The sequence below is a fragment of the Heterodontus francisci genome, chromosome 1 (assembly GCF_036365525.1).
Source record: "Heterodontus francisci isolate sHetFra1 chromosome 1, sHetFra1.hap1, whole genome shotgun sequence".
NCBI lineage: Eukaryota > Metazoa > Chordata > Chondrichthyes > Heterodontiformes > Heterodontidae > Heterodontus > Heterodontus francisci.
The window spans coordinates 81849409-81867305 of record NC_090371.1 but is presented as its reverse complement, the minus strand read 5'-3'; the positions used below and the strand labels follow the sequence as shown (position 1 = coordinate 81867305).

The 17897-nt window shown below is 45.2% G+C and overlaps 1 protein-coding gene across 1 annotated transcript in view; it reads left to right on the top strand.

The window, feature by feature from the left end:
- The window catches only part of LOC137380882 (GTP-binding protein Rit2-like), a 392887-nt gene that overhangs the window by 105859 nt on the left and 269131 nt on the right, over window positions 1-17897 (top strand). The window contains exon 3 of the mRNA XM_068053319.1: window positions 10051-10124. Coding sequence (XP_067909420.1) covers window positions 10051-10124 — 74 coding nt within the window. The remainder of the gene's footprint in view (window positions 1-10050; window positions 10125-17897) is intronic.

Genomic DNA, 17897 nt, shown 5'->3' with positions numbered 1-17897 from the left:
AGCAATGACCCTTGGGGAATACCACCGTCTACCATTCTTCAGTCTGAAAAGCAACCATTTACTACCACTCACTGTTTTCTATCCTTAAGCCTCCTAATCCATGAGCCTCAATTTTGTTAACCAGCCTTTTATGTGGTACTTTATCAAAATGCTTTCTTAAAATCCATATCAACAACATCTACTGCATTCCCTTCATCAACCTTCTCTGTTACTTCATCAAAAAATTAAATTAGATTAGTCGAACATGATCTGCCATTTACAAATCCGTGCTGGCCATCCTTAATTAACTCAAACCTCTCCAAAGGTACATTGATATTTACCTGATTAATGTCTCTAAAACCTTACCCACCATTGATGTTAAACTAACTGGCCTGTAGTTTCCAGAAATGCCCTTACACCTTTTCTTGAATAAGGGTGTTACATTTGCCATTCTGCAATCATCTGGCACCTCTCCCATATCTAGGGAAGATTGACATATTATGGAAAGCCCTTCCATTATCTCCATCCCCACTTCCTTTAGCAACCTGGGATGCAAGCGATCCGGGCCAAGTGACTTATCTACCCTAAGCATAATCAGCCTTTTTAGTACCTGCCCCCTCTCAATTTTTATTCTATCCATTGCCTCTACTCTCTTTGCTTCTACTGATATTTTGTCAGCTTCTATTTCCTGAGTGAGCACTGGTACAAAGTAGTCATTAAATATATTAGCCTTGCCCTACACCTCTAAGCATATATATTACCCTCTCTGTCCATAATAGGCCCCACTCCTCTTCTTACTATTTACATACCAGTAGAAGATTTTTGGGTTTTCTTTTATGTTGATTGCCATTCTATTTTCAGATTCTCTCTTTGTCAGTCTTATTTTCCTTTTCATCTCCCCCTCTCCACTTATGTGATATGTCCTGGTTCTCACTTGATGAGGTCACCTGACATGCATCATACACCCTCTTTTTTTGTTTAATCATCATCTCTATCTCCCTTGTCAACCAAGGAGCCCTGTTCTTGGTTTCCCTACCTTTCAACCTTGTTAGAATGTTCCTAGCCTGTATCTGAAGCATCTCTTCCTTAAAGATAACCCATTGTTCTGATACAGTTCTTCCTGCCAGTCTTTGGTTCCATTCTACCCTGGCTAGATCCCTTCTCATTGTGTTGAAATTAGCCTTCTTCCAATCTAGACATTCTACCTAATTGTGTTCCTTGCTTTTCTGCCTTAATAATCTAAAACTTATGATGCGATGTTCACTCTTACCCAAGTGCTCCCCCAGACATTTGGTCCACTTGACCCACCTCATTTCCCAGCACCAGAAGGAAGATGGTTGTGGTTGTTGGAGGTCAATCATCTCAGTCCCAGGACATCACAGCAGAAGTTCCTCAGGGTAGTATCCTAGGCCCAATCATCTTCAGCTGCTTCATCAATGAATTTACCTCCTTCATAAGGGCTGAAGTGGGGATGTTTGTTAATGATTGTGCAATGCTCAGCACCATTTGTGATTCCTCGTAAACTGAAGCCATCCGTGTCCATATGCAGCAAGACCTGGAAAACATTCAGGCTTGGGCTAATTAGTGGCAAGTTACATTCGTGCCATGCAAGTACCAGGCAATGACCATCTCAAAGAAGAGAATATCTAACCATCTCCCCTTGATGTTCAAGGGCATTACCATTGCTGAATTACCCACTATCAACATCCTGGGGTTACCATTGACCAGAAACTGAACTGGTCCCGACATATAAAGAACAAAGAACAAAGAACAGTCCAGCACAGGAACAGGCCATTCGGCCCTCCAAGCCTGCGCTGATCTTGATGCCTGTCTAAACTAAAACCTTCCGGGGTCCGTATCCCTCTATTCCCATCCTATTCATGTATTTGTCAAGATGCCTCTTAAACGTCGTTATCGTACCTGCTTCCACCACCTCCCCCGGCAGCAAGTTCCAGGCACTCGCCACCCTCTGTGTAAAAAACTTGCCTCGCACTTCCCTTCTAAACTTTGCCCCTCACACCTTAAACCTATGCCCCCTAGTAACTGACTCCTCCACCCTGGGAAAAAGCTTCTGACTATCCACTCTGTCCATGCCACTCCTAACTTTGTAAACCTCTATCATGTTGCCCCTCCACCTCCGTCGTTCCAGTGAAAACAATCTGAGTTTATCCAACCTCTCCTCATAGCTAATTTTCTCCAGACCATTTAATATCCTCGTAAACCTCTTCTGTACCCTCTCCAAAGTGTTCACATCCATCTGGTAGTGTGGCGACCAGAATTGCACGCAATATTCCAAGTGTGGCCTAAATAAGGTTCTGTACAGCTGCAACATGACTTGCCAATTTTTATGCTCCATGCCCCGACTGATGAAGGCAAGCATGCCATATGCCTTCTTGATTACCTTATCCACCTGCGTTGCCACTTTCAGTGACCTGTGGACCTGTACGTTCAGATCTCTCTGCCTGTCAATACTCCTAAGGGTTCTGCCATTTACTGTATACTTCCCACCTGTATTAGATCTTCCAAAATGCATTACCTCACATTTGTCCGGATTAAACTCCATCTGCCATTTCTCCGCCTAAGTCTCCAACCGATCTATATCCTGCTGTATCCTCTGACAATCCTCATCACTATCCGTAACTCCACCAACCTTTGTGTCGTCCGCAAACTTACTAATCAGACCAGCTACATTTTCCTCCAAATCATTTATATATACTACAAGCAGCAAAGATCCCAGCACTGATCCCTGCAGAACACCACTAGTCACAGTCCTCCATTCAAAAAAGCACGCTTCCACTGCTACCCACTGTCTTCTATGACCGAGCCAGTTCTGTATCCATCTTAAATAAAAGCAAAATACTGCGGATGCTGGAAATCTGAAATAAAAACAAGAAATGCTGGAACCACTCAGCAGGTCTGGCAGCATCTGTGAAAAGAGAAGCAGAGTTAACGTTTCGGGTCAGTGACCCTTCTTCGGAACTGACGAATATTAAAAAAGTCACAGGTTATAAGCAAGTGAGGTGGGGGTGGGGCAAGAGATAACAAAGGAGATCTAGACCTCCTTTGTTATCTCTTGCCCCACCCCCACCTCACTTGCTTATAACCTGTGACTTTTCTAATATTTGTCAGTTCCGAAGAAGGGTCACTGACCCGAGAGGTTAACTCTGCTTCTCTTTTCACAGATGCTGCCAGACCTGCTGAGTGGTTCCAGCATTTCTTATTTTTATTTCTGTAACCCATCTTGCCAGCTCACCTCTGATCCCGTGTGACTTCACCTTTTGTACCAGTCTGCCATGAAGGACCTTGTCAAAGACTTTACTGAAGTCCATATAGATAACATCCACTGCCTTTCCTTCATCAATCATCTTCGTCACTTCCTCAAAAAACTCGATCAAATTAGTGAAACACGACCTCCCCTTCACAAAACCATGCTGCCTCTTGCTAATAAGTTCATTTGTTTCCAAATGGGAGTAAATCCTGTCCCAAAGAATCCTCTCCAATATTTTCCATGCCACTGACGTAAGGCTCACCGGCCTGTAATTTCCTGGATTATCCTTGCTACCCTTCTTAAAAAAAGGAACAACATTGGCTATTCTCCAGTCCTCTGGGACCTCACCTGTAGCCAATGAGAATACAAAGATTCCTGTCAAGGCTCCAGCAATTTCCTTCCTTGCCTCCCTCAGTATTCTGGGGTAGATCCCATCAGGCCCTGGGGGCTTAGCTAATGTTTTTCAAGACTCCCAAAGCCTACTCCTTTTTGATAACGACATAACCCAGACTATCTACATCCCTTCCCAGGACTCATCATCCACCAAACCCTTCTCTTTGGTGAATATTGATGCAAAGTACTCATTTAGTACCTCACCCATTTCCTCTGGCTCCACACATAGATTCCCTCTTCTGTCCTTGAGTGGGCCAACCCTTTCCCTGGCTATCCTCTTGCTCTTTATATATGTATAAAAAGCCTTGGGATTCTCCTTAATCCTGTTTGCCAATGACTTTTCATGACCCATTTTCGCCCTCCTGACTCCTTGCTTAAGTTCCTTCCTACTTTCTTTATATTCCTCAAGGGCTTCGTCTGTCCCCAGCCTCCTAACCCTTGCGAATGCTTCCTTTTTCTTTTCAACTGGTCTCACAATATCCCTCGTTATCCAAGGTTCCCGAAACTTGCCAAATTTATCTTTCTTCCTCACAGGAACATGCCGGTCCTGGATTCTAATCAACTGACGTTTGAAAGGACTCCCACATGTCAGATGTTGTATAAGTACTGAGCTACAAGTGCAGGTCAGAGGCTGGGAATTCTCACCTCCTGACTCTCCAAAGCTTGTCCACCATCTACAAGGCACAAGCCAAGAATGTGATGGAATATTTTCCACTTGCCTAGGTGTGTGCAGCTCCAACAACACTCAAGAAGCTCGACACCAACAGGCCGCTTGATTGGCACCCCATCCACCAGCTTAAACAAACATTCCCTCCACCACCGACGCACAGTGGCAGCAATATGTATCATCTACAAGATGCACTGTAACAACTCAACAAGGCTCCTTCGACAACACCATCCAAACCTGTGACCTCTACATCTAAAGGACAAGGGCAGCAGATGCATGGAAACACCACCACCTGCAAGTTCCCCTCCAAGCCACGCACCATCTTGACTTGGAACTATGTCGCCGTTCCTTCACCGTCACTGGGTCAAAATCCTGGAACTCCCTTCCTAACAGCACTGTGGGTGTACCTACACCACATGGACTGCAGTGGTTCAGGAAGGTGGCTCACCACCACCTTGTCAAGGGCAATTAGGGATTGACAACAAATTGTGGCCTGGCCAGCGACACCCACATCCCGTGAAAGAATAAAAAAAAGGATCCAGCAATGGCTCTTTTCTAGTTGGGCTGAGAACATACTGATCAAGGAACTTCTCCTGAACATATTTTAGAAATTTCTTCCCCTCCCTACCCTTCATTGTAAATTATCCCAATACTTGGGAATTAAAGTCCCGCAATATCACCACTCTATAGTTCTTGCACATCTCTGTGATTTCCCTATAGATTTTCTCCTCTATCTCTGTCTCACTGTTTGGAAGCCTGTAGAATAACCCTAGTAGTGTGATCAGACTTTTTTTGCTCCTCAACAATAACCAAATGGATTCTGTCCTTGCCCCTTCAAGGACATCCTCCCTTTCCAGCATTGCAATGTCTTCTGTAATCAGGACTGCCACCCCACCTCCCTTTTTTCCTTCTCTTTCTTTTCTGAACACTTTATATCCTCATATATTAGGTGCCCAGTCCTCACCATTTTTAAGCCACGTTTCTGTTATTGCCACAACATCATATTCCCATACTGCTATTTGTGCTTGTACCTCACCAATCTTATTCACCACATTTTGTGCATTTACACACTACATTGTAATGCTGTCTTTGCAGACCTCATCATCCTTCTTAGTCCACTCACATCTAATAATGAACTGCTCCAGTCTCTAGTATTGTCTAACACTCTCACTTTGACCCCAGCTAATACTTTGCTATTATAAATTAACACACCATTAACACACTCTTTGCCTTTGCCCCATGACTTCCTTGTCAATTATTCTCTGTGACCCTCTGTCCTATCAGCACCTTCAATTTTGTTCTCTTTTGCCCCACTCCTGCTTTATTTGCTTAAAACCTATTACATTTCTAACCTTTGCCAGTTCTGATGAAAGGTCACTGACCTGAAATGTTAACTTTGCTTCTCTCTCCAGAGATGCTGCCAGACCTGCTGATTATTCCTAGCACTTTTTGTTTTTATTTCAGATTTCCAGCATCTGCAGTATTTTGCTTTTATAATGCTTTGCTATTTCCTATTCCAGTGCTATCTGTCTCTTCCAATTTTCTGTGCACCTTGGTGTTCCTCTCTTGTATTATTTCCTGGTTCCCACACCCTGCCAAGTTAGTTTAAACCCTCCCGAATAGCACTAGCACATCACCCTGCAAGAAAGTTTTCCAAGCTTTTTTCAGTTGCAACCTGTCTGGCCTGTATAAGTCCCACATTCAACAGAACTGGTCCCAATATCCAAAGAATCTAAAGTCCTCCCTCCTGTACCATCTTTCTAGCCACGCATTCATCTGCACCATCCTTCTATTTCTGTACGCACTTGTGCATGACACTCTGATTAATCCAGAGATTACTACTTTTGGGATCCTGCTTGCTAATTTCTTACCTTGCTTACTGAACGCTTTCTGCAGGATCACATCCCTCTTCCTACCTATGATGTTGGTACCAATGTGGGCCATGATTGCTGGCTGTTCACCCTCCCCCTCAGGATGCTCTGCAGCAGGGATGCAACACATCATCCTGGATTCACGTCTGCAGACACTGAAACACAATGACTGTTCCCCTGACTATCGAATCTCCTATCACTATCGCTCTTCCAGTCTTCCTTGTAACCCCTGTACAGCTGAGCCACCTGTGGTGCCATGGCCTTGGCTCTGGCTGCACTCCCAGATCTTTCCACTGTATTCAGAACTGAATACCGGTTGGAGAGTGAGATGTACTCAGGGGTCTGCTACACTACCTGCCTGTTCTTCTTTGACTGCCTGGCAGTCACCCATTCCCTCTCTTCCTGCATACTCTTAAACTGTGGTGTGACCACATCTATAAACATGCTATCCATGAAACTGTCAACCTCACAAATGCACCGCAGTATTGCCAGCTGCTGCTCAAGTTTTGAAACCCGGGCTCAGGCTGCTGTAACTGACAAGACCTCCTGCACATATGGTATCCAGGACCTGAGAAGTGTCCTGGAGTTCCCACATAGCAGGGATGTGCACTCCAGAGGTTGGAGCAGCCCTGCCATTCCTCTATCTATTAGATAATAAACCTTGGTACTACAACTAAACTCTGTTACTAATAAACCCTGCTACTACTAATACTAACAAACCTTACCAATTGTAATAAACCTTACCAATAGTAATAATGACCTTACCAATAAAAATAATAACCTTACTACTGCTAATAATAAACTTTACCAATTCTAATAAACCTTGCCACTAATAATACACCCTACCAATACTAAAATGTTCCCACTAGTAGTAATAACCTCACCAATAGTAATAAACTTTATTAATAGTAATAAATAGGAAATACTCACCAGCCAAACTAATAAGCTTTACTACTATTAGTAAAGCTTAGTACTACTAACATAACCTTACAATTACTAAAAGTATATGAGTTTTACACTGGCACTAACCAGTTAGACAAGGAAAAACTGTCCTATTAATTGATGGTACAAGGACTAGAGTTCACAGATTGAAGGTTTTTGGGCAAGAGATGCAGGGGGAATGTGAGGATGCACTTTTTTACGCAGCGAGTTGTAATGGCCTGGAACCTGCTGCCCACAAGGGTGGTGGAAGTGGAGACAATGATTTCAAAAGGAAACTGGATATGCACTTGAAGGAAATAAACTTGTAGAGCTACGGGAATCGAGCAGGGCAGTGAGATTGACTGGACTGCTCCATGCACAGCCGCATGAACTCGATGGGCTGAATGGCCTCTGTATGTGCTGTAAATGACTCTATGACTCTATATTTTAAAAGGTTAAAACTCTCATTACAGTTTTGATTTTTGTCATTGCATCCACTTCAGCCAAATTCAACCATCTTAAACCAAATAGCCTGAGCCACAGAAAAAGCATTTCTGATATAAAAATAAAAGGAAAACCTATGAATTTGTCACTGTATTTGTGGCAAAGATTTGCTAGAATAAAGCTACACTGCTGGATTGCATTTGTTATAGTCCCTCTGCTAAGTACACCATTTGGCAACACTCCACTCAGTTCCAGCAAGAGTTTCAATGCAACACGTCCTTTGCCAAGTATGGCTAAGAGCTGTTAGTCTCTGCTTGCAGGTTTCACCATGAAACAGGTGCTCGCCTTCACAGAATTATGGAATTAGATCCTGGGAACAATGTTATGTGTTTTGCTTTTGCAGCCCATTATTCCCAGTAAGCAGCAGCCACTGTCGTAATGAGACCAACAATCATCATTGTGAGTGCTTGTGTGCTTTGTGTATGGCAATTATATTAACTGTCAAATCATTGGACAGCACCCATTTAAGCCACAAGGATTCAAAAAATTGAGATCAGTGGAAGCTGTCCGTTTTGTTTGTGTGCCATCTTCTGATAAACATAAAATTAGTGCACTATGCAAGATTGTCTCCAGAAGACAAATTGCAGCAGATTACAGAATGGGTCCAGAAACAAATGTTACTACTGACTGATATAAATGCAAAGTTAATTTGTACATCACAGTGTGCAATCGCTGATCACACAAAGAATAAAAGAGCAGATAGTGCTATGAAGACATAAAGGACCAGAATGAATTGGTTTCATAGGTTTTAATAATAATCTGTTTTGAGGGTCAGTCTGCTCGTGGCACAGGTCAATATAACAGCAGTCTGTCTTGGCCTGTAAAGTTGCAGCTGTTATAAAGGTTATAAGGTGTCTTGTCATTTTATAGAAAAGCAACGAAAAGATTATTTCCACTGAGAGAAGACAGTACTGTAAACAATTCCTGAAATGAAAGGGGTGCTATCATCATGAAGGAATACTGGGTGAAGTGTTTTCTTTGCTTGGGGAGAAGAGACAATAGACCCATATGTCATCTTCATCATAGTGATATGCTCCAAGAAATGTAACAGTACAATACTCTAAACAGTTGGATAATGACAAATGAGTTTTGTATATAAGAATAGGACAGAAGTTTTCTAATGGTGACGTGGAGATGAATTCATTGCTGTAGTCAGTAGCAACGGTAGAGGGGAAGCCAGTGGTTTGGAGCAAAGGAGCCTCATCTAAACAGCTTTCGTCATCAGTTGATAATAATTAATGAAGGGTTTAGACCACAATCACTATAACATGAGATGCAAAGTGGATTACAAAGAAGCAAACTGGAAGCTCAGATCTAACTTGAAAATGCACTACTCAGAATGTATACAGATCCGAATGACCTGAGTGACTGCAGGCGAGCATCTCTTTAAATTTAACTTCCAAGCATGTCAGTCAGATTGTGTAGCCTATCTAAGCTTTACTCAGAGGGTTGGTAGATGGGTGAAACTTCTGACCCACACAGTTAAAATTGCGTCGGGGACCAGATCACATCATCCGACCCCTATTTGAATCAATTAATGAGACAATCGCCTCCCTCAGCTGGAGTGTAAAATTGCAGTTGATGAGTTTCATGGGGAAACAGGGCAGTAAGCCCATTTCTCCAATTTTAACTGCTTACCTGCCCATTCTCACTGGGCGGATTGGGTCAAAATTGAGGGCATGCTATTTCGTCATTTATTTCATTCGCCATTTCTGGGCTCTCGCTGCGTGCAATTTAGTTGCTGGGTTTACTGACATAAAGACTGACTACAACTCAAAAATAATTCAGTAATAGTGACATGCATTGGGACATCCTGAACATGTGATAAAGTTCTATGTAAATGCAGATTTTTTCTTTCAATGGTGCATTTTTTTATTCTTTCATGGGATGTGGGCGTCACCGGCAAGGCCAGCATTTGTTGCCCATCCCTAATTGCCCTTGACAATTGAGTGACTTGCTAGGTCATTTCAGAGGGTAATTAAGAGTCAATCACATTGCGGTGGGTCTGGAGTGACATGTAGGCCAGACCAGGTAAGGACGGCAGATTTTCTTCTCTAAAGGTTTTTATGACAATCGATGATACTTTCATGACACCATCACTTCAATTCCAGATTTTATTAATTAATTGAATTCTGATTCCACCAGCTGCCATGGTGGGATGTGAACCTGTGTCCCCAGGCATTAGCCTGGGCTTCTGGATTACAAGTTCAGTGACATTACCATTACGCCACCATCTCCCCATATCCAAAAGATGAAATGATGCATTGATATGGTGTGCTTGCGCATCAATACACTTTCTCATCAAGAGAATGCCCCTTTAAGCATTGGAATTGTTCAGTTGCAAAAAATAAAAATTAAATTGTTACGAACCATTTAATCCTGGTTTACTAGTAGCAAAAAATACGAAAAGAACTGCAAGACTTAAATTCATGTTTCTCTCCCTGCAGAAGATGCTTACAAAACTCAAGTACGAATCGATGATGATCCTGCATATTTGGACATATTGGACACAGCTGGACAGGTTAATTCTATATTTATGTTCCTTTTCGTCATTAAACAAACTAAAACTGCAAGATGCTTCTATACAGGTGATTAGGTCACATTTGTGTAGCAGAGGGAGGAAATAACTTTTAAGTGATATGGGCAACATTTTTTTATACTTTCATGAGATGTAAGCCTTGCTGGCAAAGCCGACATTTGTTGCCCCTCCCTAATTGCCCGTGAGAAGCTGGTGATGAGCCATTTTCTTGAACCTCTGAAGTCCATCTGATGTAGGTACTCCCAGAGGGCTGCTAGGGAGGAAGTTCCAGGATTTTGACGCAGTGAAGGAACAGCGATGTTGTTCCAAGTCAGGGTGGTGTATGACTTGGAGAGGAACTTGTAGGTGGTGGTGTTCCCATGCGTCTGCTATCCTTGACCTTCTAGGTGGTAAAGGACATGAGTTTGAAAGGAGCTGTCGAAGGAGCCTTGGTGAGTTGCGACAGTCCACCTTGTAAATGGTATATTCTGCAGCCACTGTGCATTGGTGGTGCAGAGAGTGAATATTTAAGGTGGTGTACAGGGTGTCAGTCAAACTGACTGCTTTTTCCTGGTTGGTGTCAAGCTTCTTGAATCTTGTTGGAGCTGCACTCATCCAGGCAAGTGGAGAGTATTCCATCATACACCTGACTTGTGCCTTATAATACGAACATAAGAATTAGGAGCAGGAGTACACCACTTGGCCCCTTGAGCCTGCTCCGCCACTCAACAAGATCATGGCTGCTCTGATTGCAACCTCAACTCCGCATTTACATCCTTCCTTAAATAAGGAGAGCAATAGTGTACACAGTACTCCAGATGTGGTCTCAGCAATGCCCTGTATAGCTGCAGCATAACCTCCCTAATTTTGTATTCAATTCTCCTCGCAATAAACGATAACATTCTATTCGCTTTCCTAATTATTTGTTGTATCTGCATGCCAACCTTTTGCGATTCATGCACTAGGACACCCAGATCCCTCTGCATCTCAGAGCTCTGCAATCTCTCACCATTTACATAATATGCTTCTTTTTATTCTGCCTGCCAAAATGGACAATTTTACATTTTGCACATTATACACCCTTTTCCAGATCTATGCCCACTCACTTAACCTAACGATTTGCCTTTGTGGCTTCCTTATGTCCTCTTCACAACTTACTTTTCTACCTATCTTTGTGTCATCAGCAAATGTAGCAAACATACCTTCAGTCCCTTCATTCATGTTATTTCTGTAATTTGTAAAATTACTCTATCTTTCAAGATGGCTCCTGGGCTGGAAGCTCCCTAGGAAGCTCCCTTGCTGTTCAACTCTATCCATGGCCATCTGCTCCCATCCCACTGTGGGGCGGCACAGTGGCGCCGTGGTTAGCACCGCAGCCTCACAGCTCCAGGGACCCGGGTTCGATTCTGGGTACTGCCTGTGTGGAGTTTGCAAGTTCTCCCTGTGTCTGCGTGGGTTTTCTCCGGGTGCTCCGGTTTCCTCCCACAAGCCAAAAGACTTGCAGGTTAATAGGTAAATTGGCCATTATAAATTGTCACTAGTATAGGTAGGTGGTAGGGAAATATAGGGACGGGTGGGGATATTTGGTAGGAATATGGGATTAGTGTAGGATTAGTATAAATGGGTGTTTGATGTTCGGCACAGACTCGGTGGGCCGAAGGGCCTGTTTCAGTGCTGTATCTCTAATCTAATCTAATCTAATCTAACGTTTTCTCCCCCAATCTGCCCTCTTAAACTGTTTAAATTCCCCTGGCTCTTTAAATCAGTTCATTTTAGCCCTATCTAAAAGTGAACAGTTAGTTTAGTGTATGTTACCTGGGCCCACTGCCCTCCCCCAGCCACACCTGCTCTTTGTTTTCTCAATGAAATTGATCCGGATGAAACTGACGAGCACAGCTGCCGATACTTTAATCTCCGATCCTGCTGTCTTCACAGTCCAGAGTGTCTGCAGCCACGGCATGCGGTAAGTCCATTGAGGTGAAGAAGGAGCTGCGGGACCCGAGAGAAGTCCTGTGAAAAGGTGCCCCGAACACCCAAAACATCCACGAACGGCCCCCCCGGCCGCAACTTCAAAGCGCCCGCGGGAGATGGCTCGGAGAGCATCTGCAGCGCACTGTCGGCAATGCTGCATGCCTTTAGTTAAACCACTGCAAAAAAAAAAACCCTTAGCAAATGTAATCACCTCTAAGTCTGCCAAATGATGCTTCACCTCCCGAAGGACGTGGATGAGCTTTCCGGACGTCGATGGTGGGCACTGAGGAAATGGCTTATTACCTGCACCAGATTCCACCCCCCCTCCCCCCCCTTTACCCCCCTTCCACACCCCCCCCACCCCCGTCCCCTTCCCTGCTCCACCCTCTCAGCTCACCCCCTCACCAGCCCGCCCCCCCCTCGCACCATCTTCACCCCGCACCCCCTTCCCCTGCACCCCCCCCACCCCCTCCCTCTACCCCTCCCCCTTGCATCCCCTCCTCCCACCGGCACCATCCTACACCTGTGTAGGGGCCCCAACAACCCCACTGCCTTGTGGGCGTCTCGGGAGAGACCAAGGCTAAGGGAGTAAACCCTAACAGAAAATCCGGAGCGGAACCCCGTAGGCGGTCATGTGTCACCTTTGGCATGTTTCCGGCAGTTCCTGCAGCCATACTGGTGCCAAACGTCGTGTCCTGCACTCCTTTGGACCCCACCAGAAAGGCCGAGAGGGGGGTTTTGACGACTGGGCAACTCTCAACCTCCATAAATTTGCCCAGGCATGCGCCATGGAGAGGTCACTCCATAGTTGCCTCACAGCGACTGAAACAACACGGAAGGCAGCAGTTACGGGTTATAAGTCCAGATAAATTGGCGTAGAAACTGGGCGCCACGGGTTGCCTTTGTCGGTGGGAGAGGTCATTGCACCTCACTGGACAGCTACCGCCCGCCTCAAACCGGGCAGCCCCCGGTCAATAAGGTTCTGTCCCGCCACAGTCTGCCTGCTTCAATGGGTGCTTGGAGCTCAGGGTCATTGCCCGAAAGGTGGACTGATACACCGCACCAAACAACATGAAAAAAGGAAAGAAGGTACCAGCCCTTCGCTTTGCAAGCTGGAACGTCAGAACTATGTGTCCTGGCCTGTCGGAAGACCTTACACAAATCAACGATTCTCGGAAGACCGCCATCATTAACAACGAGCTCAGTAGATTCAATGTGGACATTGCAGCACTTCAGGAGACTCGCCTCCCCGCGAGTGGCTCTCTAGCAGAGCAAGACTACACCTTCTTCTGGCAGGGCAGGGATCCTGAAGAACCAAGACAGCATGGAGTGGGCTTCGCCATCAGAAACTCCTTGCTCAGCATGATAGAGCCTCCCTCAAATGGCTCGGAACGCATACTGTCCATCCGACTGCTCACCACCTCTGGTCCAGTACACCTACTCAGCATCTATGCTCCAACACTCTGTTCCGCACCTGAAGCTAAAGACCAGTTCTATGAACAACTCCATAACATCATTAGCAGCATACCCAACACCGAACACCTATTCCTGCTGGGGGACTTTAATGCCAGGGTTGGGGCCGACCATGACTCATGGCCCTCCTGCCTTGGGCGCTATGGCGTTGGAAGGATGAATGAGAACGGGCAGAGACTGCTTGAGTTGTGTACCTATCATAACCTCTGCATCACCACCTCGTTCTTTCACACTAAACCCTGTCACCAGGTTTCATGGAGGCACCCAAGATCACGTCGTTGGCACCAGCTAGACCTCATTGTCACAAGGCGAGCCGCCTTAAACAGTGTTCAAATCACACGCAGCTTCCACAGTGCGGACTGCGACACCGACCACTCCCTGGTGTGCAGCAAGGTTAGACTCAGACCAAAGAAGTTGCATCATTCCAAGCAGAAGGGCCACCCGCGCATCAACACGAGCAGAATTTCTCACCCACAGCTGTTACAAAAATTTCTAAATTCACTTGTAACAGCCCTTCAAAACACTCCCACAGGGGATGCTGAGACCAAGTGGGCCCACATCAGAGACGCCATCTATGAGTCAGCTTTGACCACCTACGGCAAAAGTGCGAAGAGAAATGCAGACTGGTTTCAATCTCATAATGAAGAGCTGGAACCTGTCATAGCCGCTAAGCGCATTGCACTTTTGAACTACAAGAAAGCCCCCAGCGATTTAACATCTGCAGCACTTAAAGCAGCCAGAAGTACTGCACAAAGAACAGCTAGGCGTTGCGCAAACGACTACTGGCAACACCTATGCAGTCATATTCAGCTGGCCTCAGACACCGGAAACATCAGAGGAATGTATGATGGCATGAAGAGAGCTCTTGGGCCAACCATCAAGAAGATCACCCCCCTCAAATCTAAATCGGGGGACATAATCACTGACCAACGCAAACAGATGGACCGCTGGGTTGAGCACTACCTAGAACTGTACTCCAGGGAGAATGCTGTCACTGAGACTGCCCTCAATGCAGCCCAGCCTCTACCAGTCATGGATGAGCTGGACATACAGCCAACCAAATCGGAACTCAGTGATGCCATTGATTCCCTAGCCAGCGGAAAAGCCCCTGGGAAGGACAGCATTACCCCTGAAATAATCAAGAGTGCCAAGCCTGCTATACTCTCAGCACTACATGAACTGCTATGCCTGTGCTGGGACGAGGGAGCAGTACCCCAGGACATGCGCGATGCCAACATCATCACCCTCTATAAAAACAAAGGTGACCGCGGTGACTGCAACAACTACCGTGGAATCTCCCTGCTCAGCATAGTGGGGAAAGTCTTTGCTCGAGTCGCTCTGAACAGGCTCCAGAAGCTGGCCGAGCGCGTCTACCCTGAGGCACAGTGTGGCTTTCGTGCAGAGAGATCGACTATTGACATGCTGTTCTCCCTTCGTCAGATACAGGAGAAATGCCGTGAACAACAGATGCCCCTCTACATTGCTTTCATTGATCTCACCAAAGCCTTTGACCTCGTCAGCAGACGTGGTCTCTTCAGACTACTAGAAAAGATCGGATGTCCACCAAAGCTACTAAGTATCATCACCTCATTCCATGACAATATGAAAGGCACAATTCAACATGGTGGCTCCTCATCAGAGCCCTTTCCTATCCTGAGTGGTGTGAAACAGGGCTGTGTTCTCGCACCCACACTTTTTGGGATTTTCTTCTCCCTGCTGCTTTCACATGCGTTCAAATCCTCTGAAGAAGGAATTTTCCTCCACACAAGATCAGGGGGCAGGTTGTTCAACCTTGCCCGTCTAAGAGCGAAGTCCAAAGTACGGAAAGTCCTCATCAGAGAACTCCTCTTTGCTGACGATGCTGCTTTAACATCTCACTGAAGAATGCCTGCAGAGTCTCATCGACAGGTTTGCGTCTGCCTGCAATGAATTTGGCCTAACCATCAGCCTCAAGAAAACGAACATCATGGGGCAGGATGTCAGAAATGCTCCATCCATCAATATTGGCGACCACGCTCTGGAAGTGGTTCAAGAGTTCACCTACCTAGGCTCAACTATCACCAGTAACCTATCTCTAGATGCAGAAATCAACAAGCGCATGGGTAAGGCTTCCACAGCTATGTCCAGACTGGCCAAGAGAGTGTGGGAAAATGGCGCACTGACACGGAACACAAAAGTCCGAGTGTATCAGGCCTGTGTCCTCAGTACCTTGCTCTACGGCAGCGAGGCCTGGACAACGTATGCCAGCCAAGAGCGACGTCTCAATTCATTCCATCTTCGCTGCCTTCGGAGAATACTTGGCATCAGGTGGCAGGACTATATCTCCAACACAGAAGTCCTTAAAGCGGCCAACACCCCCAGCTTATACACACTACTGAGTCAGCGGCGCTTGAGATGGCTTGGCCATGTGAGCCGCATGGAAGATGGCAGGATCCCCAAAGACACATTGTATAGCGAGCTCGCCACTGGTATCAGACCCACCGGCCGTCCATGTCTCCGTTATAAAGACGTCTGCAAACGCGACATGAAATCGTGTGACATTGATCACAAGTCGTGGGAGTCAGTTGCCAGCATTCGCCAGAGCTGGCGGGCAGCCATAAAGACAGGGCTAAATTGTGGCGAGTCGAAGAGACTTAGTAGTTGGCAGGAAAAAAGACAGAGGCGCAAGGGGAGAGCCAACTGTGCAACAGCCCCAACAAACAAATTTCTGTGCAGCACCTGTGGAAGAGCCTGTCACTCCAGAATTGGCCTTTATAGCCACTCCAGGCGCTGCTTCACAAACCACTGACCACCTCCAGGCGCGTATCCATTGTCTCTCGAGATAAGGAGGCCCAAAAGATGAAAAGGTTGAGGCCCTAGCATTGATCCCAGTGGCACTCATTAGATCTTGAGAACCAGAAAATGACCCATTTATGTTTACTCTCTGTTTCCTGTTAGATAACCAATCTTCTATCTATACCGATATGTTACCCCCTATACCATGAGCTTTTATCAACAACCTTTGATATGGCACCTTATCAAATGCCTTCTGGAAATCTAAGTGCAGTACACCCACTGGTTCCTCTTTATCCTCAGCACAGGTTACTTCAATAAATTGGATAAACATGATATCCCTTTCACAAAACCATGCTGATTCTGCCTGATTACCTTGAATTTTTCTCAGTGCCCTGCTACAACTTCTTTAATAATATCTTCTAACATTTTTCCTAAGACAGATGTTAAGCTAACTGGCCTGCAGTTTCCTGCTTTCTGTCTCCCTCCCTTTCTGAATAAAAGAGTTACATTCACTATTTTCCAATCTAATGGAACTTTCCCCAAATCTAGAGAATTTTGGAAAATTAAAACCAACGCATCAACTATCTCACTAGCCATTTCTTTTAAGCCCTGAGGATGAAGTCCATCAGAACCTGAGAACTTGTCAGCTCGCAGCTCCAATAATTTGCTCAGTACCACTTCCCTGGTGATTGCAATTTTCTTGAGCTCCTCTCTCCTTTCCATTTCCTGATTTACAGCTGTTTCTGGGATGTTATTTGTATCCTCTATAGTGAAGACCGCTGCAAAATACTTGTACAATTCATCTGCCATTTCCTTATTTTCCCTTATTTGTTTCTCAGACTCACTTTCTATAGGACTCGCTTTGTTAACTCTTCTTTTTTAAAATAGTGTCACAAAGACCCCACCTGCCAAGAATGAGGCATATTAATTTTGTCATATGAACATTAATTTAAAACTGTTGCTGGACTAAAAAGATAACTTGTTTAAAGAAATCACAGCAGTGGCTGGGAACATTTTTGCATACTAAGAGACAGTTGCCTGGAGAGACAATAGAACTGCTCCCTGAACCAGTTAACCCAAATGGATTTTGATCACCAGACATTGAATGTGGAACAAGGCAGCATTCCATTCCTCCTCCCCCCCAGTGCGGGTGTCTGCTAAGATGAAAGGAATCCACAAAAACACAGGAGAGTTTGTTAAAAAACTACTAGTCACATGACTAACCTGCTGGCCCAGGTTTGGTTTTGAACTGCTCACAGATCATTTGAGTCATACTGCAACTGAACTTGAAGAAAGAGCCTCTCTCCTGTCTGGCTCTCTCTCTCATGAATTTCCAGATCCACTGAAGACACTTAAACCGCAAGAGAGAAGACTCCTACATCAAAACAAGTTTGAAAGTGTCCACTGGGCCCCAACGAAATGGCAAGATTTAACTGCAATCAAAGACTCGACATTGAACTCATAGGACAGCAAATGACCTCCAGCTATTGCTTCAAAATATTCCCCTTTATTTTTGCTCCTTTTCTGTCTCTATCTGCATGTGCGTTTATCGTTTAT